We start from the raw sequence: 23,383 nt of genomic DNA on the forward strand, positions 1-23,383 counted from the left end.
CCTTGTATGAACTGAAACTCAGTAAAATCTTTGAAATTGTTGCTTTTATAATTTCAGTGTAGATATTGGCCGGGTCGTTTTTGAATAGCGGTGGCATTTGCGTCCCTTTGCAACCATAAAAAACACTTAAAAAAGAAATAATTATTTATCATACATGTTTTTGTTGATATTGAACTGTTTATCAATGCTAAAATGTATTGTTTATGCATTGTTTAAAGTACTTGGAGTAAGCAAATTGGCTGTCCCAGTAATGATGTGTATAGTTGTAGTGACATGTTTTGGGGATTTAAAGATATACGGTACCATTCAAAAGTTTGGATACAACTACTCATTCCAGGGTTTTTCTTTATTTGTACTATTTTCTACATTGTAGAATAATATTGAAGACATCAAAACTATTAAATAACACATTGCGAATCATGTAGTAACCAAAAAGGTGTTAAACAAATCAAAATATATTTATATTTGAGATTTTTCAAAGTAGCCACCCTTGCCTTGATTGATGACAGCTTTGCACAATCTTGGTATTCTCTCAACCAACTTCTCTCAACCAACTACCTGGAATGCTTTTCTAACAGTCTTGAAGGAGCTCCCACATATGCTGGGCACTGCTTTTCCTTCACTCTGCGGTCCAACTCATCCCAAACCATCTCAATTGGGTTGAGGTCGGGTGATTGTGGAGGCCAGGTCATCTGATGGATTTTTAATGGAATATCTACATAGGCGTACAGAGGCCCATAATCAGCAACCATCACTCCTGTGTTCCAATGGCACGTTGTGTTAGCTAATCCAAGTTTATCATTTTAAAAGGCTAATTGATCATTAAAAAAAACTTTTTCAATTATGTTAGCACAGCTGAAAACTGTTGATCTGATTAAAGAAGCAATAAAAATGGCCTTATTTAGACTAGTTGATTATCTGGAGCGTCAGCATTTGTGGGTTCGATTACAAGCTCAAATTGGCCATCAACAAAGACATTTCTTCTGAAACTCCTCAGTCTATTCTTGTTCTGAGAAATTAAGGCTATTCCATGCGAGAAATTGCCAAGAAACTGAAGATCTCGTACAACGGTATGTGGCCCAGGCCGCCGACCACATTGCTTCCGCCGACCCTATGACTGCGGGATTGACCTTCTCCCTAGCACCACGTCGCCCAGGGGATGTCTGTACTCTCTGTCGGGACCAGAGACCAAGGCTATGGATACCTGCATTGGGGACTCCCTAGCTGCTGGAGTTATCCGTCCCTCTTCCTCTCCCGCCGGCATTGACTACCGGGGACACACTCATCTTCTCTATCTTCGAGCCGCTCCAGGGGGCCACTGTGTTTTCCAAGCTGGATTTACGGAATGCCTACCACCTGGCGCGGATACGAGAGGGGGACGAGTGGAAGACCGCCTTCAACACAGCCAGTGGCCTCTACGAGTATCTGGTCATGCCCTTTGGCCTCACCAACGCTCTGCTGTGTTTCAGGCTCTGGTGAATGATGTCATCCGCGACATGTTGAACCGGTTCATCTTCATCTACATTGATGACATCCTCGTCTTCTCCCGCTCCCCTCAAGAACACATGCGCCACGTCCGGCAGGTCCTTCAACGCATTCTGGAGAATCAGCTGTTTCTAAAGGCGGAGAAGTGCGAGTTCCATCACACCACCATCCTTTTTCTGGGTTACATCATCTCTGCTGGGAGTGTCCAGATGGATCCTGGGAAGGTGAAAGCAGTGATGGATTGTCCTCAGCCTACATCCAGGGTGCAGCTGCAACGTTACCTGGGGTTCGCCAACTTCTATCGCCACTTTATCCGGGGTTACAGCACCCTGGCTTCCCCCTGTCAGCACTCACCTCGCCCAAGGTTCCGTTCACGTTGTCTCCAGCTGCTGACCGGGCGTTCCGGGACCTTAAACATAGCTTCACCACAGCTCCCATTCTGGTTCATCCTGACCCATCTCGTCAGTTCGTGGTGGAGGCTGATGCTTCAGATGTCGGAGTGGGGGCTGTCAGTTCTCGTCCCAGTTCTGGAAGGCGTTCTGCACCCTCATTGGGTCGTCGGCCAGCCTGTCCTCCAGGTTCCACCCCCAGTCCAACGGCCAGTTGGAGCGAGCCAAGCAGGACCTCGAAACTACCCTGCGCTGCCTGGTCTTCGCCAACCCCACCACCTGGAGCCAGCAGCTTGTGTGGGTCGAATACGCCCGCAACACCCTTCCCTGCTCTGCCACGGGCCTATCTCCCTTTGAGTGTTCCCTGGGCTTTCAGCTCCCGCACTTCCCTGAGCAGAAAGAGGAGGTTGGCATACTTTCTGCCCAGATGTTTGTCCGCCGCTGTCGTCGTACCTAGAGGAGAGCCCGGTCGGCCCTCAAGACCATCTCCAGGTATCGACGACAAGCGGTTCGCCATCGGACCCTGGCTCCCCGGTATTGTCTCGGGAAGAAGTTATGGCTGTCCACCCGGGATCTGCCCCTCCGGGTGGAGTCTTGCAAACTGTCCCCCCGGTTTATCGGCCCAAGATCATTAGCCCCTCTGCTGTCCACCTTCTGTTGCCACGTACCATTCGTATTCATCCTACATTACATGTGTCTATAATTAAGCCCGTGTCTCACAGCCCTTTGTCTTCTATTTCCAGGCCCACCCCTCCTCCCCGTGTCGTCGATGGCCATCCGGCGTACACGGTGAGACGCCTCCTGAGGGTTTGACCACGGGGCAGGGGTTTCCGGTACATGGTTGACTGGGAGGGTTACGGCCTGGGGAAGAGGTGCTGGGTCCCCGCTAGAGGGATGTGGGACCTAGCCCTCATCGCCAACTTCCACCGCCGGTCAACCAGGTATGCGCCCAGGTAGGACGCCAGGTGGCGCCCCTAGAGGGGGAGGGGGGGGGGGGGGGCGTACTGTCACACCCTGATCTGTTTCACCTGTCTTTGTGATCGTCTCCACCCCCTTCCAGGTGTCGCCCATCTTCCCCTGTGTATTTATACCTGTGTTCTGATTTTTTCCAGTCTCTCTTTTCTCGTCCTCCTGGTTTTTGACCCTTGTCTGTTCTGACCCTGTACCCACCCGCCTGACCACTCTGCCTGCCCCTGACCCTGCCTGCCATCCTGTACCTTTGCCCCACCTCTGGATTACCGACCTCTGCCTGACCTGACCATGAGCCTGCCTGCCATCCTGTACCTTTGCCCCTGTTGCTGTAATAAACATTGTTACTTCGACACCGTCTGCATCTGGATCTTTCCTTGAAACCTGATAGGATTAGCTAACACAATGTGCCACGGGAACACAGGAGTGATGGTTGCTGATAAATGGGCCTCTGTACACCTATGTAGATATTCCATAAAAAATCAGCCGTTTCCAGCTCCAATAGTCATTTACAACATTAACAATGTCTACACTGTATTTCTGATCAATGTTATGTTATTTTAATGGACATTTTGTGAAAAAACAAAGACATTTCTAAGTGACCCCAAACTTTTGAACGGTAGTGTATATTTAAAAATGTTAAGTCGCAAGAATGTTTTATATATTAGAGCTACAAATTGACTTCCTGCCTATAAAATAAGACATTTGTATGGGCAATTTTCAGTCTTTAATTACATTTTATTATCACCCCAAGAAATAATTTTCATATTGGAATGTAGCCACATTTGGTTCCACATAATATTGTTGCCAGAACTATGTATCTACATGGTAGTTATATAGATATATTATATAGGCAGGTACATCGCAACCACTGTGTAGGTACACATTTTTATTCATGGTATGTCTACAACTGTTACCTCCTTAACACTTTTTACAAACAGACATTTGCTCAAATTGACTGTTAAAACCATAGAGATATGCAATACTGTAATTACACTGTACCTACCTATATATAGTACATACACAGTTGAAATGGCATGTTATTGGAAGTGGGAAACTTTTGATTCAATTGAGCCTCCCTGTTGATTGTCAAGCATGACAATTATTTCCAAAAGTCTCATCGAGTCAAATCCTCTACTTAAAGACCCGAGATATCTCAAATTGTGATACTTTTTCCCCTTCTGAAAGGCACTCTGTGTCGAAATGACCTAACTGTTTGTTGCAGATCGTTGACTGGAAATGCTGTGCAGGAACATACAGACATGTTAAGCAACAATTCCCCTGCCTATATGACCAAACAACACTGCCAATGATTTCCTGAAAGTATCATTTTTGCGTCCAAAAGCGTTATTGCTTTATTCCCAATGGACAGAGGTTGCCGAGCAACTCTCCGATGGGGGTTGACGTGATCATACATTTCCATTCGTTAAGGATGCCATTAGATTACAACACATTGCAAACTGTTCCATCACTGTCCTCGCACTACACTTGTAACCCAATAAATCACACTTCACCAACAAGCTCGACTGTTTTAGGTACCTTTGTCTCTCTACGAATCTCGTTTAACCCAGAACTAAAATCTCACGTAATTTGGTCAGAAACTCAAAGTCCGTCCAAGAGATTATCTCTCTTCAAGAAAACTGAAACAGATATGTCTCTTTTCAAAGACAATTGTTATTTATAGTGACATCACATTGCATTACTGTACATTTCTTTTCAACTACACAAGTGAAAAGCTCTCCAAACAAACAAAATCAGTGATCTTAAAGGGGGATACGATGTGATTGTGAACCTCACTTGGCAACTATGGTAAAAGATTTAAAAAAAAGAACAAGTGTGATTTCAAACACTGGTCATTTCTCTGCAGGAAAACACATCTTGACTAGCCTAAGGTTGACATTTCAATGTGACGAGAACTCATTCTCCCACTACAGTGCAATACGTACATTTAGCAAGGGATGAATAAGAAGGAGTTGTGCTCAATTTAAGTCACGTTATGCTCTTACAATGTTATCGTTAGCCAGTGATGCATAAAGTGACGATTTTGTGGCCTGGCTATTTCACCCTCCTGCTCCTACAGTATGTACTCTGTGTGTGTGTGTTGGTTTTCACTGCAATTACCCAATGGTTCCTTCTCTAAGAAAGGAATACACACTTTTGAGCTAAACCAAAACAATTTCACCCAGTCCAGTGCTCAACCAGCAGATTAGACAATATACCTTCAATCCCAATTTATACAGCCATCAATTTGAATGAAAACTAGCCAACACGGGACAAGGACCAGGAATGGGAAACCCTTGCAGGGAGTATGTGGATATCTCTATTAGATCCAAGCAGTACAGAGAGTGTTAGGCCTTGTGAGGCTCTGGCAGGGAGTAAGAGGGCTGAGTAGTTTTGCATTTGATCCACTAATGGATAATACGAGATATGGGGACAGGTAAACTGATCTAAGATCAGTGCCTGAGAGCAATTTAGAACTGGAATTTAGAAGGCATGGGGTCCCACGATGATGGTGAGCCGGAGCAGAGAGCTGGAGCGGTAGTTGAGGGCATTGTTGTGGGTGACCATCTCCAGGTCGACCACGTGCTCCCGCGGTCCGGTCAGCGGCTTGGTCATCACCAGCATGGCGCTGACGTTACTGGAGCGCTGGTAGGTTAGAGGGATTATTTAGGTTAGCATGTTCTGAGGATGCTAACAGGGGTCCTATCACTACCATTATTTTACACTTTTTGGATAAAAACAAGCAATTGTCAATAAAGATTCCTAAAATGTTGATAGAACAAAATACGCTAGACTGGGGTGGATAATTTTTTGGTCTGTGAAATAGATAATGCAGCAAATGGCAGTGAAAACACTTTTTTGCGCATTTGTCACAGTAAACTTGCAGTCACACGATGCTATGTTGTATGGTCCTTCTACTACAACTTGGGGAAAAATACAGTTTATTAGGCTACAGATTAAATAAATAATGATACATTTTACAGAGTGGTGAAAGTTCACAGCGATGAGCTTGATGCTCCTTTCCAATAAATATTGAGGGTCTTAATTTGTATGCTGGTGACATGATTATTGGTGCTTGGCTGCCAATTGACAAATAAAAATGATCTTGCGCTTATCCATAATCTCATCATGTATCCTCTGCACTATGTACAGTATCTACGAGCTGTTGGCTGGAACAAGAAAAGCACATTTGCTGTTTATCGCAGACTTTTTGTGCCAAAACTATCGACAACGTTAAAAGTGTGATGGAAACATATTGAACAGTTTTTTATTCTGTACATTAAGTACCTTTTTATGTGCACTACGTCATTACACACAACTTTTTAGCCGCAAGAAGTCCGTTTGATGGAAACGCACCACTGCCGGTAAAATGTGTATAATTTTTGGTGCGAATATTAGAATATTTGCTTCAAACCTACCTATAAACTACTTTTTAGATATCCAATAATAAATGATGTAAGTGGGAAATGTGTGTGAGCTATCCATTTAAGGGTAAGGGATCGCAATGAGGGGAAGTCAAAAGATGATTTAATTAAAAGGGACTGTCTCGCACGATATTCCCTAAATAGCAAAGGGCAACCAAAACATCTGAAACCACCCCCTACCTCAAATAAGAGTTTAAATGACACAGTAGATGAGAGATCATTCAATTACGCTACCACTTTAGGTCGACAAGCAAGTGACACATGCTGACACCATCTGACATGATGGTAATGTTAACGCCTGGTGAGTGACTGAAACATCTCCGGGCTCACCCTGAGGAAGAACTCCCCTCCCTCGTTGCCAGACTTGATCCTGAAGGTGTTGTGCATGTTAGGGTAGACGCTCGTGGCCTGTATCTGGAAGATGTCGGCTGGGACGGAGCGCTCCGACGAGATGCTCATGTACTTGTAGACGATGGACGGCGGCAGGCCTCTGCACATTGTGGGCGACTGGCAGCTGCAACGCCTACAGACATGCAGAGACAGAGAGAACCACTTTTATACATGTGGCATATATGTGGTTTTAGCTATGTGGTCATTTTAGCAGACACTTTATCAATCTGATCCTTGTGGCTTTGTCTACAGTATGTGTTTTAGCTAGCTCTTTTATTGATGTAGTTTTGTGTAAATGGTCATTTTAGCACTTTAATACATGTGGTTTTAGCTATGACGTCATTTTAGCTGACACTTTTATCCATGTGGTCCACGCTGTCTGTAACTACCCACCAATGTGTGTAACTTATGTTGTAGCCTAGATACTGACTAAAAGCGGGGGGGGGGGGAAATAACACTTCTTACACTGCCTGGCTGCCTCCTGCTTATATTTGCAATGATGTAATCTTAACCTTAACCTAAATGAATTTATACCTCATGTCGATCATGTCCTCCTAATTTTTGAGAACGGTTTGATCCCTCGGAGGCATAGGCCAAGTGAGAACAAAAGGCTGAGTGAGGGAGCCGGGGAGGAGCAGCAAGTGCGTAAAGTAATTTTTTTTGCGTAAACTAACACGTAAGGTTGGTTAGTGCACGGGGAATCCTCAACGTCAAATCAAATGTTATTTGTCACATGCTTCATAAACAACAGGTGTAGAGTAACAGTGAATTGATTACTTCCCAACAATGCAGAGAGAAAGGAAATAGAGAAATAATAGACAGGTCAAAACACGTAATAATAAAAGTAATAATAAACACACAATGACTAAGGATAACGTGGCTATATACACAGGTACCAGTACCGAGTCAATGTGCTGGGGTACGAGGTAACTGAGGTAGATATGTACATATAACTAGGAATAATGTGACAAGGCAACAGGATAAATAATCAACATCAGCAGCAGTGTACAGTGCCTTCAGAAAGTATTCATACCCACAGTTTGTTCTTCTACAGCCTGAATTCAAAATTGATTCAATCTTTTTTTCTCTCACCCATCTACACCCAATACCCCATAATGACAAAGTGAAAACATGTTTTTAGAAATGTTTGCAAATGTATTGAAAATGAAATACAGAAATATCTCATTTACACAAGTATTCACACCCCCGAGTCAAGGCATTGAATAGTTTTATTTGTAATTATTTGCATAAATCTGGAAAAACATAATTCCACCTTGACATTATGGGGTATTGTGTGTAAGCCATTGATCCAAAAGTCTCAATTTAAATCAATTTTATATTCAGGTTCTAGCACAACAAAATGTGGAAAAAGTCAAGGGGTGAGAATACTTTTCTGTATGTGATGAGTCAAAAAAGTTAGTGCAAAAAGGGTCAATGCAGATAGTCCAATTTTTAGGGCCTTCCTCTGACATCGCCTGGTATAGAGGTGCTGGATGGCATGGAGCTTGGCCCCAGTGATGTACTGAGCCGTACGCATTACCCTCTGTAGCGCCATGCGGTCGGATGCCAAGAAGTTGCTATACCAAGCAGTGATGCAGCCAGTCAAGATGCTCTCAATGGTGCAGCTGTAGGACATTTTGAGAATCTGAGGGCCTATGCCAAAACCTTTTCAGTCTCCTGAGGAAGAAGAGGCATTGACGTGCCCTCTTCAAGACTGTGTTGGTGTGTGGCGATCCTTAGTGATGTGGACACCGAGGAACTTGAAGCTCTTGACACGCTCCACAACACCCCATCGATGTGAATGGAGTCGTGCTCAGCCCTTCGTTTCCTGTAGTCCACGATCAGTTCCTTTGTCTTGCAGACGTTGAGGGAGAGGTTGTTGTCCTGACACCGCACTGCCAGGTCTCTGACCTCTTCCCTATAGGCTGTCTCATCGTAGGTGATCAGGCCTACCCATAGCCGCGGGAAGTAGGGGTGCTGAGGGTGCTGCAGCACCCCCTGATAAATCACAATTTAAAAAAGAAATACTAATAAAAAATGAATAATAATAATAACCAAATTAGTGCACTAGGCCTTTATTACTCCTGTATGAGCGTAGAAAAATACTTGTCAGCAGAGCAGAGAAAAATACCCCCCTCCGTTGACAGCATCCCCAGCCCAAAACATCATCCCGTCAGCAAAGAAAGGTCATGTAGCCACTCTATGTGGTCATTTAAGGGTCCATACTATGTATACTATGTAACCAACTGGATTTGAACCTGGGTCTCCTGCACCCCACAATACTGTGTTAGCCCGCAAAGACTTCAGGTCCCAGTCAAGGTTACTCATCATGTGATTATCATCATGCATTTCACCGGACCATACTCACCCCTCTCCTGTCTTCACATAGGGCTCATGGCAAGGGTTCCTGGGGTAGCAGCGGAAACCGCCAAAGTAGTTCCAACACATCTCGTCCTCGCGGCAGTTGTTTCCTGTTTCACACTCATCTATGTCTGTTAATGGAGAGAAAATGTAGCTACTGAGAGATAATGTAGTCAAAGGTAATTTCAATAAGAAAATAACTTAAAATAGATTATGAGCTTAGTGCAACTGTCTTGTAGTCTTTGTAAACAAGCAATGCGTAGCTTTAAACTAAATGTGAAACGATCATGTCTATCTCATGTACTGTTTGTTAATCAAGTGTCAATACTGACTTTATACCGAGATACAAGTCAAAATCTAGGCCTAAAGCCAATGAGTTATCATTGGGGATTCAGGTAAACAGGTATTGAGATTCATTCATGACGTACAACTTGCTGCTGTGGTGTAAGAGAGGGCTAGATATTATACTCGTTGAAACAGGCCCATTTACCTTGGCACATTCGGTTGCCTTGGAGCTGGTATCCCTCGGGACAGGCACAGACATATCCTCCGGGCTGATTCACGCACTGCCACTGGCACATGTAACTCGAGAAGGCGCATTCGTCGATATCTACGAATAGATAAACATTACGAAGTCAACCCTTAAAGGGGAGGAGGCTGACAGAAACTTCTCAGGAAAGAAAATATTAGGTGTGAGTGGGGGGAGATTGTGAAATTGTATCAGTATACATTAAGGTACTGATAAATATACACTGAGAATACCAAAGATTAGGAACACCTTCCTAATATTGACTTGCAATACCTTGGCAGGAGGCTTGGTTAGAGCCTAGATCATAACCCTGCTCACACTGGCAGATGAAGGACCCCATGATGTTGTAGCACTGGTGCTGACAGGGGTTGCTCCCCTCACACTCGTTCACATCTGCAAGACAAGGAGGGACTAATAAATAAAAAGACAAATTGCAGAAAGGTACAGCGGAAAGTGGAAAAAGTAAAAATTTCAGGTCCATTATGATATTCGGAGAGAACAACTTGACACATACTGTATAACAAGGCATTTAGAAATGCTAGACGAGCTCATTTTTCTAACTTGATCGATAATAAATCAGAATAATTTAAGGTTGCTCTTCTCGATCATTGACGGCCTGATAAATCCTACCCCCGCAAACTTATTTGAAAACTCCACATCTAAATGTGATGAGAGATAAGATAAAAAACATTAGGCTTGGTATCCGTCAAGCAAGAGACCCGATGAGAAGTTTGATGATATGTGCCTACCATGCAAAGGCACTATGGATTTATTTTCCTTGGTTAACACAGACATGCTCAGGAAAGTTGTCACGCCTACTCCTGCGTCGGCGCTCGATGTCGCCGGTCTACTAACCACTGGTCCTGGCAACCCACATTACGCACACCTGGCAACCATCATTATGCACACCTGCTCCCGATCGTTATGCACACCTGGACTTCATCAGTACCTTGATTACTTCCCCTTTATTTATCCCTCAGAAACCTCAGTCTTCAGGCTGTATTGGTTTTGTCACGTCCGCTCCCGCTCTCCCCCCCCCCCTGGCACTTGAGGGCGCCAGATTGCCCTGCATCACGCACTCCTGCCATCCATCACGCACACCTGCCTTCCCTCGTCACGCGCATCAGCGTTATTGGACTCACCTGGACTCATTTATCACCTGTTTATTTCCTATATTTGTCAGTTTCCCAGCTCTGTTCGCCGCGGCTGCATTGATTGTTTTTGTCTTTGTTTTCTGTATGCTGACGCTGTTCCTGTCTCGTTCTATGTCCGTTATTTATTAAATGTTTTACTCCCCGTACCTGCTTCGTCTCTCCAGCGTCAACTCATGTGACAGGTTTTAGTTTTTCATGCCCATTCTTGTTTTGTATATCTTCATGGTCTTCGTTCTTAAACTAACCAACTGCACTTGCTTCCTGACTCCCTCTATATATGCTACAGAATAGTGCCTCAACAAATGGAAACAGCAGAAAATCCAGACATCTTGACCAACCCCATGACCAACTGGCGTAATTGGGTACGGCTATGGATGAGGTCCTCCGCATTCTCCACGCCTCAACATCATCCGAGGGGCATCACCTCCAACTAGTGAAGGACCCTCTACCACGAGCCGTCCCAGCGAGCCAGTCCCCAGCCCATCCAGCAGTCCACCCAGGTCAGCGATGCCCGATTGTCCCGCCTGTACAAATATGACGGAACTTTGTCTAAATGCCGTGGCTTCCTACTCCAGTCCTCCTTTATTTCGCCCATCAGACAGGAGCCCCTACCACTGAGAGGTCCAAGGTTGCCACAGTCATTTCCCTGCTGACTGGACGGGCGTTGGAGTGGGCTACGGCCGTCTGGGAAAGAGGAGAGGAGGAGCTGGGTTCCTATTAAAGGTTCATGGCTCTGTTCAGGGCGGTCTTCGATCATCCAACGGAGGGCAAAGAGGGAGGTGAGTGCCTACTCCAACTCCGGCAGGGTGCCCAGACCGCTGCGGAGTACGCCCTCACCTTCCGGACTGTGGCAGCCTCCAGCGGATGGAATGAGCCAGTGCTCTGCACCTTATTCAGAAGAGGACTGCGCGAAGAGTTCCAGAAGGAGCTGGCGTGTCGAGACGACAACCTCTCCTTGGATACAGTCATCCTGATGGCCATCCGTCTGGATAACCTTCTTCGGGAGTGTCAAAACCCCCATCGCCTCTCACCTTCCTTATTTGGCCATCCTGAGACAGAGCCTGAACCCATGGATGTAGGGTCCACACTCCTCCACGCAGAGTTTGGGCTCTGTCCCTATTGTGGTCAGGAGGGGCACTAGCTTCGGTGGATCCCAACCAGGGGACCACGAGGGCAGAGGGACAGTCCCGTGATCATCCGTCTCCTGGGGTAGGCGTGAGTATTCCATCGTCATCACTTTCCACCAAATTTCAATTTCACTGGCTGGCTGTCCCTCATGTTGTCTTTACAGCGCTAGTGGACTCCGGTGCCATGGGGAATTTCATTGCAGACGACACTACAGTGGTAGGCTTGATATCCAACAACGACGAGACGGCCTACAGGGAGGAGGTGAGGGCCCTCAGAGTGTGGTGTCAGGAAAATAACCTCACACTCAATGTCAACAAAACAAAGGAGCTGATCGTGGACTTCAGGAAACAGCAGAGGGAGCAGCCCCCTATCCACATCGACGGGACAGTAGTGGAGAGAGTGGAAAGTTTTAAGTTCCTCGGCGTACACATCACGAACAAACTGAATTGGTCCACCCACACAGACAGCGGGGTGAAGAAGGCGCAGCAGCGCCTCTTCAACCTCAGGAGGCTGAAGAAATTCGGTTGTCACCAAAAACCCTCACAAACTTTTACAGATGCACAATTGAGAGCATCCTGCAGGTTGTATCACCGCCTGGTATGGCAACTGCTCTGTCCATAACCGTAAGGCTCTCCAGAGGGTAGTGAGGTCTGCACGATGCATCACCGGGGTCAAACTACCTGCCCTTCAGGGCACCTACACCACCCGATGTCACAGGAAGGCCAAAAAGATCATCAAGGACAACAACCACCCGAGCCACTGCCTGTTCACCCCGCTATCATCCAGAAGGCGAGGTCAGTACAGGTGCATCAAAGTGGGGACCGAGAGACTGAAAAACAGCTTCTATCTCAAGGCCATCAGACTGTTAAACAGCCATCACTAACATTGAGTGGCTGCTGCCAACATACTGACTCAACTCTAGCCACTTTAATAATGGAAAAATGTATGTAATAAATGTATCACTAGCCACTTTAAACAATGCCACTTTATATAATGTTTACATACCCTACATTACTCATCTCATATGTATATACTGTACTCTATACCATCTACTGCATCTTGCCTATGCTGTTCGGCCATCACTCATTCATATATTTTTATGTACATATTCTTATTCATTCCTTTACACTTGTGTGTATAAGGTAGTTGTTGTGAAATTGTTAGGTTAGATTACTCGTTAAATATTACTGTATGGTCGGAACTAGAAGCACAAGCATTTCGCTACACTCGCATTAACATCTGCTAACCATGTGTATGTGACAAATAACATTTGATTTGATTTGACAAGGCCCTCGCCTCCTCCCTGAACATCACCTCTCCTCTCCTTTTCCGGTTCAAGCACTGCATAGTCAACCACTGGGAACTGGGACAATCAGACACATCACAGCACCATTAACCACCACCGTGGGACCCCTGCACCAAGAAATCCTTCCCTTCCTCATCATCGAGGCACCAGTACACAAAGTCATCCTCGGCCTCTTGTGGCTCCAACGTCACGACCCCACCATCTCCTGGTCGAGGATGGAGATCAACGCCTGGGCACCCAGATGTTGGAAGACCTGCTTTCCCTTACCCTGTGATTCCACGTCGGTTGAGAGTCCTGTGGTTGCCCTCCAGGCCAACATCCCGGATGTTGGCCTGGAGGTTACCTCCGGGATGTTGGCCTGCAGGGCAACCACAGGACTCTCAACCGACGTGGAATCACAGGGTAAGGGAAAGCAGGTCTTCCAACATCCTCTTCTGAACATCTGAAACCTGTGCTACCTCTCTCCCTATTCGTAGCCCCTGGGACTGTGCCATTGACTCTACGCACTGTCTACCCACTGTCGGTGGTTGAAACCAAGGCTATGGAGGAGTACATCCAGGAGGCTCTCTACAGGGTTTCATCCACCCATCCACTTCCCCTGCGTCGGCAGGCTTCTTCTTCGTGGCCAAGAAAGGAGGGAGGTCTACGTCCCTGCATCGACTACAGAGGTCTCAATTCCATCACCACCAAGTACCGCTACCCTCTCCTGTTGCTGCCGGCTGCCATCGAACAGCTCCACGGGGCCCTGTTTTTTACTGATCTGGACCTGCGGCGTGCCTACAATCTGATCCACATCCGGGAGGGGGATGAATGGAAAATGGTTTTCAGCACAATGTCTGGGCACTATGAGTACTTGGTGATGCTTTATGGATTAGCCAATGCTCCGTCGGTGTCCCAGGCATTTGTGAACAAGGTGTTCTGGGACATGCTTGGGCGTCAGGTGGTCGTGTATATTGACGACATCCTGATCTACTCGGCCAACTTGGAAGATCACACCGCCCACGTCCGGGTAGTACAGATGGACAGCGAGGCAGCTGAACCCGCACCAAGTAAGGTGGACCCTTTCCTTCACTAGATTCAACTTCACCCTGTCATACCGCTCAGGTTCACAAAACATCAAAGCCGATGCCCTGTCCCGTCTCCACGATTCGGGAGAGGTTCCTGTCCTGAGTGCACATATCATTCTGCCCTCCCGAATCGTTGTCCCCGTGCTTTGGGATGTAGACGTCGACATCCGCCAGGCTCTGGAGAGGGAACCCGCACTTGCATTCCCAAAGAGGTAAGGGATCGGCTGTTGACCTGGGCGAACACATCCCTTGCCGCTGGAAACCCCGGTATCACCCGCACCATTCAATCCATCTCCATGTAACAGTCCTGACCTGTTTTATGTTGTTTTTATGTGTTTATGGTCAGGGCGTTAGTTTTGGGTGGGCAGTCTATGTTATTTGTTTCTATGTTGGTTTTGGTTTGCCTGGTATGGCTCTTGATTAGAGGCAGGTGGTTTGCGTTTTCCTCTAATCAAGAGTCATATTTAGGTAGGGCATTCTCACTGTTTGTTTGTGGGTGATTGTCTCCTGTGATGTCTTCGTCGTTGTCGATGTATTTTCACATACGGGACTGTTTGGCTGTTCGTGTGTTTTTTTGATGTAACGTTCCTGTCCGTGAGTTTACGTTTAGTAATGTGAGTTTATGTTCAGGTTTCGTTCTACGTCGTTTTGTTGTTTTTGTAGTTTTGAAAGTGTTTTGTTTTGTTTCGTGTTGCCGTCGTATATATAATAAAGATGGCTTATTTCCCTGAAGCTGCGTATTGGTCTGATGATCCTTCTCTCCTCACATCTTCCGAGGATGAGGAGAGCGACAGCCATAACAGAATCACCCACCCCGCTAAGACCAAGCGGTATGGGAATGCTCGACGGAGCAACAAGAACTTCTGGACTTGGGAGGAGATCCTGGACGGTAGAGGACCTTGGGCTCAACCAGGGGAATATCGCCGTCCAAAGGAGGAGTTGGAAGCAGCGAAGGCTGAGAGGCGCTGGTATGAGGAGGCAGCGCGACGACGCGGTTGGGAGCCCGTGAGTCAGACCAAAAAAATTCTTGGGGGGGGGCACACGAGGAGTGTGGCAAAGCCGGGTAGGATACCCGAGCCAACTCCCCGTGCTTACCGTGGAGGTAGAAGGCGTCGTACTGGTAAGACACCGTGTTATGCGGTAAAGCGCACGGTGTCCCCAGTACGCGTGCTTAGCCCAGTGCGGGCTATTCCACCTTGCCGCACTGGGAGGGCTAGGTTGGGCATCGAGCCGGATGTCATGAAGCCGGCCCAACGTATCTGGCCTCCAGTACGTCTCCTCGGGCCGGTGTACATGGCACCAGCCTTACAGGTGGTGTCCCCGGTTCGCCTGCATAGCCCAGTGCGGGCTATTCCACCTCGCCGCACTGGCAGGGCTACGGGGTCCATTCAACCTGGTAAGGTTGGGGAGGCTCGGTGCTCAAGAGCACGAGTCCTCCTTCACGGTCCGGTAGACCCGGTGCCACCTCCATGTACCAGTCCTCCGGTGGCAGCCCCCCGTACCAGGCTGTCTCTCCGGGTTCTCTCTCCTGCTGTTTCCTCCTCTCCAGCGCAGCCAGTGCCTAGACCACGCACCAGGCTGTCTCTCCTTCTCCTTCCTACAGAGCCATCCGTCTCCCCAGCGCCATCTGAGCCATCCGTCTCCCCAGCGCCATCTGAGCCATCCGTCTCCCCAGCGCCATCTGAGCCATCCGTCTCCCCAGCGCCATCTGAGTCATCCGTCTGCCAGGAGCCTGCAAAGCCGCCCGTCTGCCATGAGCCTGCAAAGCCGCCCGTCTGCCATGAGCCTACAGAGCCATCCGCCAGACAGGAGCCGCTAGAGCCGTCAGCCAGACAGGAGCCGCTAGAGCCGCCCGCCAGACAGGATCTGCCAGAGCCGCCAACCAGACAGGATCTGCCAGAGCCGCCAACCAGACAGGATCTGCCAGAGCCGCCAACCAGACAGGATCTGCCAGAGCCGCCAGCGAGCCATGAGCAGCCAGAGCCGTCAGAGAGCCATGAGCAGCCAGAGCCGTCAGAGAGCCATGAGCAGCCAGAGCCGTCAGAGAGCCATGAGCAGCCAGAGCCGTCAGAGAGCCATGAGCAGCCAGAGCCATCAGAGAGCCATGAGCAGCCAGAGCCGTCAGAGAGCCATGAGCGTCGAGTGCCGTCAGCCTGCCATGAGCGTCGAGAGCCGTCAGCCTGCCATGAGTGTCGAGAGCCGTCAGCCTGCCATGAGCGTAGAGAGCCGTCAGTCTGCCATGAGTGTCGAGAGCCGTCAGCCTGCATGGACCTGCCAGAGCCGTCCAGCCAGGACCTGCCAGAGCCGTCCAAACAGGACCTGCCAGAGTCCTTCAGCCGGGATCTGCCCCTTGTACCGGTGTTGCCCCTTGTCCCGGTGCTGCCCCTTGTCCCGGTGCTGCCCCTTGTCCCGGTGCTGCCCCTTGTCCCGGTGCTGCCCCTTATTCCGGTGCTGGTCCTTATCCTGGTGCTGCCCCTTGTCCCGGTGCTACCCCTTGTCCCGGTGCTACCCCTTGTCCCGGTGCTGCCCCTTGTCCCGGTGCTGGCTGTTTATTTAGGGGAAAGTAGTTTTAGGGTGGTCAGTGGAAGGGGTAGACAGAAGAGGGGAGTGACTATGGTGGTGTGGGGACAGCGTCCTGAGCCGGAACCACCACCGTGGTCAACTGCCCACCCGGACCCTCCCCTGGACTTTGTGCTGGTGCGCCCGGCGTTCGCACCTTGAGGGGGGGGTACTGTAACAGTCCTGACCTGTTTTATGTTGTTTTTATGTGTTTATGGTCAGGGCGTTAGTTTTGGGTGGGCAGTCTATGTTATTTGTTTCTATGTTGGTTTTGGTTTGCCTGGTATGGCTCTTGATTAGAGGCAGGTGGTTTGCGTTTTCCTCTAATCAAGAGTCATATTTAGGTAGGGCATTCTCACTGTTTGTTTGTGGGTGATTGTCTCCTGTGATGTCTTCGTCGTTGTCGATGTATTTTCACATACGGGACTGTTTGGCTGTTCGTGTGTTTTTTTGATGTAACGTTCCTGTCCGTGAGTTTACGTTTAGTAATGTGAGTTTATGTTCAGGTTTCGTTCTACGTCGTTTTGTTGTTTTTGTAGTTTTGAAAGTGTTTTGTTTTGTTTCGTGTTGCCGTCGTATATATAATAAAGATGGCTTATTTCCCTGAAGCTGCGTATTGGTCTGATGATCCTTCTCTCCTCACATCTTCCGAGGATGAGGAGAGCGACAGCCGTAACACTCCACTAAGTACTGGTGGCACACATTGGCGAACGACATCGTCCGCTACGTCAACACCTCCGTATGTAGCCACCGTGCTTCTACATCTGCATTGATTGCTGTTTTAGGCTGGGTTTCTGTACAGCACTTTGTGACATCGGCTGATGTAAAAAGGGCTTTATAAATAGTTGGAGGTGTTAGACGTGTGGGAGAGAACACCAAGTCTGTTCAGAAAGCTCAGTCTCAACGCACCGGTCCCCTCATACCCTAGCCTGCTTCCAGATATGTTTGTGCTGTATTTATTGCCAAATACTATGGTCATTGACAGCACAAACAGATCTGAGACCAGGCTACTCTTACCCTGCTGATGTAACTAATTTTGTGACGACAGTGATGGACACAATGTGAGAATTATGTCATCCTGGAGGCTGGAAGTCTGTGGAAACAAGTTCCCCTTTCAACTACACACACACACACACACACACACACACACACACACACACACACACACACACACACACACACACACACACACACACACACACACACACACACACACACACACACACACACTTCAAGTTAACAAAGCCCGGCTGACCCTGCTTTTGGCTGGTGGGATTGGGAGGTGAATAGCCCTAATGATCAAAGCTGGCCTCCACTCAGCATGTATGAGGGGAAAAAGTGACGATACTGTCACCCTACAACCTTTTTTTCCTAGAAATTAAGACCAGTGACAAGTTGACATGCTGACAGAGGTGAACCAATCCTGAAAATCAAACTTGAGTTTTAGGTAGCATGATAGTGTAATTAACACACTGTGACAGAAATACGAGTGCAAAGAACATGACACCTTAAAATATAGTACTTCTTGCCAGAATTTGATAAGACTACAACGTAGAAATAGAACCGCACTACAGAGTGCATGCACATATTGTCCCCCACCCGCCCCCAGAACATTTCATACAAAAAGCCAGGTTTACAAAGATCCCTGTGTCTTTGCAAGAATGCTCTGCCAAGCACCCCTATATATTCTCATTCCGTCAAGGTGTCAGGTTCAAAATGTTTCATCGCAAGGGGACTACTGAGGGAATCCCCCCCCCCCCCCCTTCAAATATGTAAACATCCAGGATGAGAAACTACTGGTTTTGAGAAGGGCAACAGCTCCTCTGTTGAATTTACAAACTAGCGTAAAAATGGGAACTAAGCTTCTGAAAGAATATGCCGCAGACCAAATCAAATGCTAAAGACTAAAGTCCCTAAGTAAGCGCATGCAGTGATGTTGTGACCACTGTTTTGGTGGACCTATCTGTCCATGTCTGAGGTGGATGAGATGTGCGATGGCTCTAGTCAGTGTCTGCTGGTTGTCTCCTCTTTGTGGTGCTTCAGTAACGAGTTGCCATTGAACCTTACAGTCAATGTATTGATTGAACAGGAGAATACTCTGGCTCTGTTACAATACTTTCGAAATATGTCCTTCCTTGGGGAGAAATTACAAATCACTAATCTGACCAGGTTGGGTTGGTGAAAGCAAATGGGGTGGAAACCTTGCCTTCGCATGATATTTTCAGTTACAAATCAGTGATTACAGTTCCTAAGGGTTTACCTAGTCCACTTCTAACACAAATGGGGCAGAGACCTCTCCAGGCGTTTGAGCTGTGCAGGACGAAAATGAAGACGAAGACGAGCTAACTTGTCAAAAATAAACTTGCATCTAACATTGTCACAATTGAGTTTGGGATATTGTTACCTAAAGAAATCTCACTGGAAGCAGGCACTCATTTTTAGGTGACTCACTATAAGTTTGTCTCCACAGATCATATGCTGAGATCAATTCAAAAGTGTTTATTTACGCCCACATTTCCTGGAAAAGGAATCCCTAGGCTGTGTTCAGTAGGCACGTAGTGGGAAAAAACTTTCGGAAACAGAGTGAAATGGAGAAGTACTATCTGAACTTATCCAATAAGAAATACTTGTTTTCGTTTTCTATTGCAAAACGTTTTTGCTACTGTATGTCCGAATGCACACAGCCCTGCTTTGTTCAGCAGTGCAACATAATAATAGCACGGCCTCTAATCCTAATTCCCTCACTATCCCTTCCTCTTGGCCCTAACCCTTCAATGTTTGCCTATCTGGAAGGTGGAAGCATTACGATGAAGCTATATCACTACACTGCTCAAACCTTTCCAGATCTGTAAACATTGAAGAATTAAGGCTGGAGTTAAATCCCGCCCTGTGAACTTTTATTAATGGTCAAGTGCCACGATCTTATTACCATTAGTTACCAGACTCGCAGGCAGCATGTGGCAAATGTTTACCAGCTTTAAGAACAAGACACTGCAATAACCTTCCATGGTAACAGTGTATGTTTCGACTGCGATGACAAACTGGAAAAGTATCAATGCAAATTACTAAAGCCATTGTTTGGGGGGAGATGGTGCATCATTTCGATTTTGTATCTGACACTGTGTAATACTGTACAGTACATATCATAATACCACTAATCTGTCTGCCTTTAGTTTGTGAATCACTTCAACTTAAGGACAGTCCCTCTGATGAAAGAAACAATATGATTAAATGAGAAAAAAAGATGTTTCAGGAATGTGTTGTTGGCGGACCATCTCCTTCCTTCCCTGAGCTCGGCTTGGCTGTCGCCCCATGTTGATTCAATGGTTTATGTAACAGCAATTGTTTCCCTCTACTGCCAGGATTTGGCATGTTGCAACTTGACTAAAATTTTGCACCGTTTGCCAACAGGAGATTGGAGGACGCACCCACACGCATGTACACACACACACACACACACACACACACACACACACACACACACACACACACACACACACACACACACACACACACACACACACACACACACACACACACACACACACACACACACACACACATGCACACGCATGCACACGCATGCACACACACACAGAGACAAATGAGGACATTCTTTAATGACGGCTGCAAATCCATCATGCAAACAAAGAGAGCCAAGGGGTAAATGCAAGTTAAGTGGTTCCCCACTTTACAGATCAAATACAATGCATCTTCATAACCTGCAGATGGCACATAAACTGTTCATATACTGTGTTATTGGCGTAACAAAATAGGACTACATGTAGTGTAAGATCTTCGGTGCCATTAAGGAATTTCACTAGAACTGTTTTCATACAAATTGCTCTGAACTTGAAAAGGGACTGCAATCAATTTGAATGAATTCCAATTGGAATGAATCCTGAATTGACTGAATGACAATCTGTGATGGCTGTCTTTTTACATCAATATCTGTTCATAAAATAGCATCGGTAGTACTCCAGGGAGAAATCTGCCTGCTGGGATTGCTCATTCAAACTGGGGCCCCTGCAATGCTGAGTACTGTAGCCTGAGTACTGAGTTTGTATAACTGCACTGCACTACCGTCCGCTTATAAGAATCAACCTCTGGTCAAAAACTGTTTGGCAGATCCATTCCTATATACTTCAACTTACATTAGTCAGGGAGTGATGGAATCTTTCTATGTAGAATTCAAATGATGCTGGACACTTCCATAACGAATCAGGGTATTTGTGTTTTACTATAGCGTGCCCTAATCCTAATAAACACGCCACAGTTAAGTTGCGTGGGCTTACTCTTACCACGGCAGTAGTTGAGCTCGTCCAACACGAACCCCGCGGCACACTGCATGGTGCCCTGGCTTTGGAAGGAGCTCTGGATGACCCGTCGGACAGGTAGAGCAGGGGCGGGTGCCAGAGGAGGCTGTTCCTCCACCAGAGGGGCCACGGTGGGCTCGTCGTCACCATTACTGACGATAATCTGGGCATTCTGGGGCAGGCAGAAGTAGCCTCCGAAATGGTTGATGCACCTCATGCCGCCCTTGCAGGCGTCGGGCACCGTGGTACACTCGTTGATGTCTGAAAAAGGGAGGACCGCACTCAGAGACAGACCTGGGTTCATATAGTAAGCCACGTTTTTTTTTCTTTCAACTACTTAAGCTGTGCTTGATTGAGCTTGCCTGGCGCAATGAAACCAGTGGAATAGCCCCAAAAGTGCAAATCCCACCCACCTGTCACTCCAGGTTGGAAATAAACAAATTGTATTTGAACACAGGTCTGGTCGGAGTGTAACACCACCAAGTCAGCATGAGTATACCAGGAAAACCACCACCTCCACCATCAAAATGCTTGGTATACACATACTGTATCGGTGTCTGCTAGAACCGATCGTTTCTCTTCTATAGTGCTATTCAACTAATCTACTAATCGATCTATTCATTAAGTCAGAAACGTACAAGGACATTTCACAAAGTGTTGATAAGCACCTCTTACCTTTGCATTCTTGTCGTTCCATGTCAAATGTATAGCCATCTGTGCACTGTGAATAGAAAATAAGGGAGGATAAGTATCTGGTACTCAATTGATTGGTTTGTTGATTGATTGAGGGATTGATTGATTAATTGATCTACAAAATACGGATCACATATCTCTGAAGCTTTACAGTCTACATCTCATTAAAGATGTAGTCTTATGCTCCTTTGTTATGCCACTTTGAGCCTATATATGAGGAAATCAGACAGACAGCAATCAAGGAGTCAGCCTGAAGAACACCTGTGTCTCCCTAATTCACCCAAAAACAATGTGTTTAGTCTGTCGCCATCCAGGGAGGAATGTCTGCTCTCCTCGCTGGCTCTCGTCTGAGTCATGGGACTTGCCACTGTGTGTGCACAGGCATGTGTCGTCTCCAGTCTCCATGAGTCCAGACTCATGTTATTACCTCCATAATTCATCAGCTCCAACAACAACAACTTCAACTACAGTCATTTGTTGAGAAGGAGACATCCTCCACTGGAGACATGCCAATGCTATCCCACCCCATCAGTGTCCATTCCAATTAACATTCACTTGGTACATGAGTCAGGGTTGGGGTCAACTCACATTTCAATCCAGGAAGTGAATTAACATTTTACTTCATAAAATGCAAATTGTCCATTTGTTTACAGTGACGATTTTCATTTCCTGAATTAAAAAATGTAATTGACCCCATCCTTGACTTGAATGAAATCCCACTTTGAAAAGTGTATATCGTCCTTCAGTATTGGCTCTTGCTTGTGCTGCCCCTTACAAAAATAAGTTTGTGGCTAATTTGCTGCAAACTAAATATTGTGCGCCAAAATTTTGCAAATGTTGGCCACTAGTGGTGAATCTGCAGCAAACCTTAGGCAACAATAATATTTATTGCCACTAGTGGCAAACAGTTCGCCAAAGTTTTTTCCTGGCAAACAATTCTCTCAAGATTCTATTTTAATCTGTGGCAAACTTGTGGCAACAATATTTATTAGTGGCACTAGTGTCAAACCAAAAGTAGTTCCAAGACCAGTAAGCATTGATGACCAGTCAGTGGGAGAAGACAAATCTATTGGAATTGCAAACCAAGTGATCAACCTACCGAAGTTGTACAGTGAGTGTCTAACTTATCAATTAAACATCCTAATAAACTTAATTAAATCATGTTAGCTAATTGATGCCTGTTTAGCAGTTTTATGGGATAGACTGAAACACATGTTGTTGCAAACTGTCAGTGCCACTGACTGGCTAGACCTCAGCTAGTGGCTAGCGCTTAGCTAGATAGCTATCATATTTTTGCACAATTAATGTGGTAGCTAGCTAGCTAACTAATGATTTGCCTAAACACATTTTTAGGTAAAGACTTGCTGTCTTGTAATAACAACTGTCAATATGCTAGCCAGCTAGCGTCACTGTTCAGTACCATGTTAGCTAGCACAACAGCTAAGTTAAAGTAGCAACAAGCAATATGAGCTGACTTGACCAGCTCAATATGAGCTGACTTGAAAATAGCAAAACTGAACTTTTGCAGATGGATCCCCTTCCCCTACCCGTCGTGTCAGAAGAGGCTACATTGGGAAGAGGATGCATCAAAACCCTGGAAATATATTTGTGG

The 23,383-nt window shown here is 46.6% G+C and overlaps 1 protein-coding gene across 1 annotated transcript in view; it reads right to left on the bottom strand.

Annotated features, from left to right (window-relative positions):
* Nucleotides 1–4,667: 4,667 nt before the first annotated feature.
* LOC129839588 (EGF-containing fibulin-like extracellular matrix protein 2) overlaps nt 4,668–23,383 on the bottom strand; it is a 36,306-nt gene continuing 17,590 nt past the window's right edge. Inside the window, exons 3-9 of the mRNA XM_055907123.1 lie at nt 21,754–21,799; nt 21,064–21,339; nt 9,822–9,941; nt 9,510–9,629; nt 9,027–9,150; nt 6,599–6,791; nt 4,668–5,489 (exon numbers count right to left, since the gene is read on the bottom strand). Coding sequence (XP_055763098.1) covers nt 5,328–5,489; nt 6,599–6,791; nt 9,027–9,150; nt 9,510–9,629; nt 9,822–9,941; nt 21,064–21,339; nt 21,754–21,799 — 1,041 coding nt within the window. The 3' untranslated portion in view covers nt 4,668–5,327. The remainder of the gene's footprint in view (nt 5,490–6,598; nt 6,792–9,026; nt 9,151–9,509; nt 9,630–9,821; nt 9,942–21,063; nt 21,340–21,753; nt 21,800–23,383) is intronic.

Source organism: Salvelinus fontinalis, chromosome 40, assembly GCF_029448725.1.
Source record: "Salvelinus fontinalis isolate EN_2023a chromosome 40, ASM2944872v1, whole genome shotgun sequence".
In the NCBI taxonomy this organism is placed as follows: Eukaryota; Metazoa; Chordata; class Actinopteri; order Salmoniformes; family Salmonidae; genus Salvelinus; species Salvelinus fontinalis.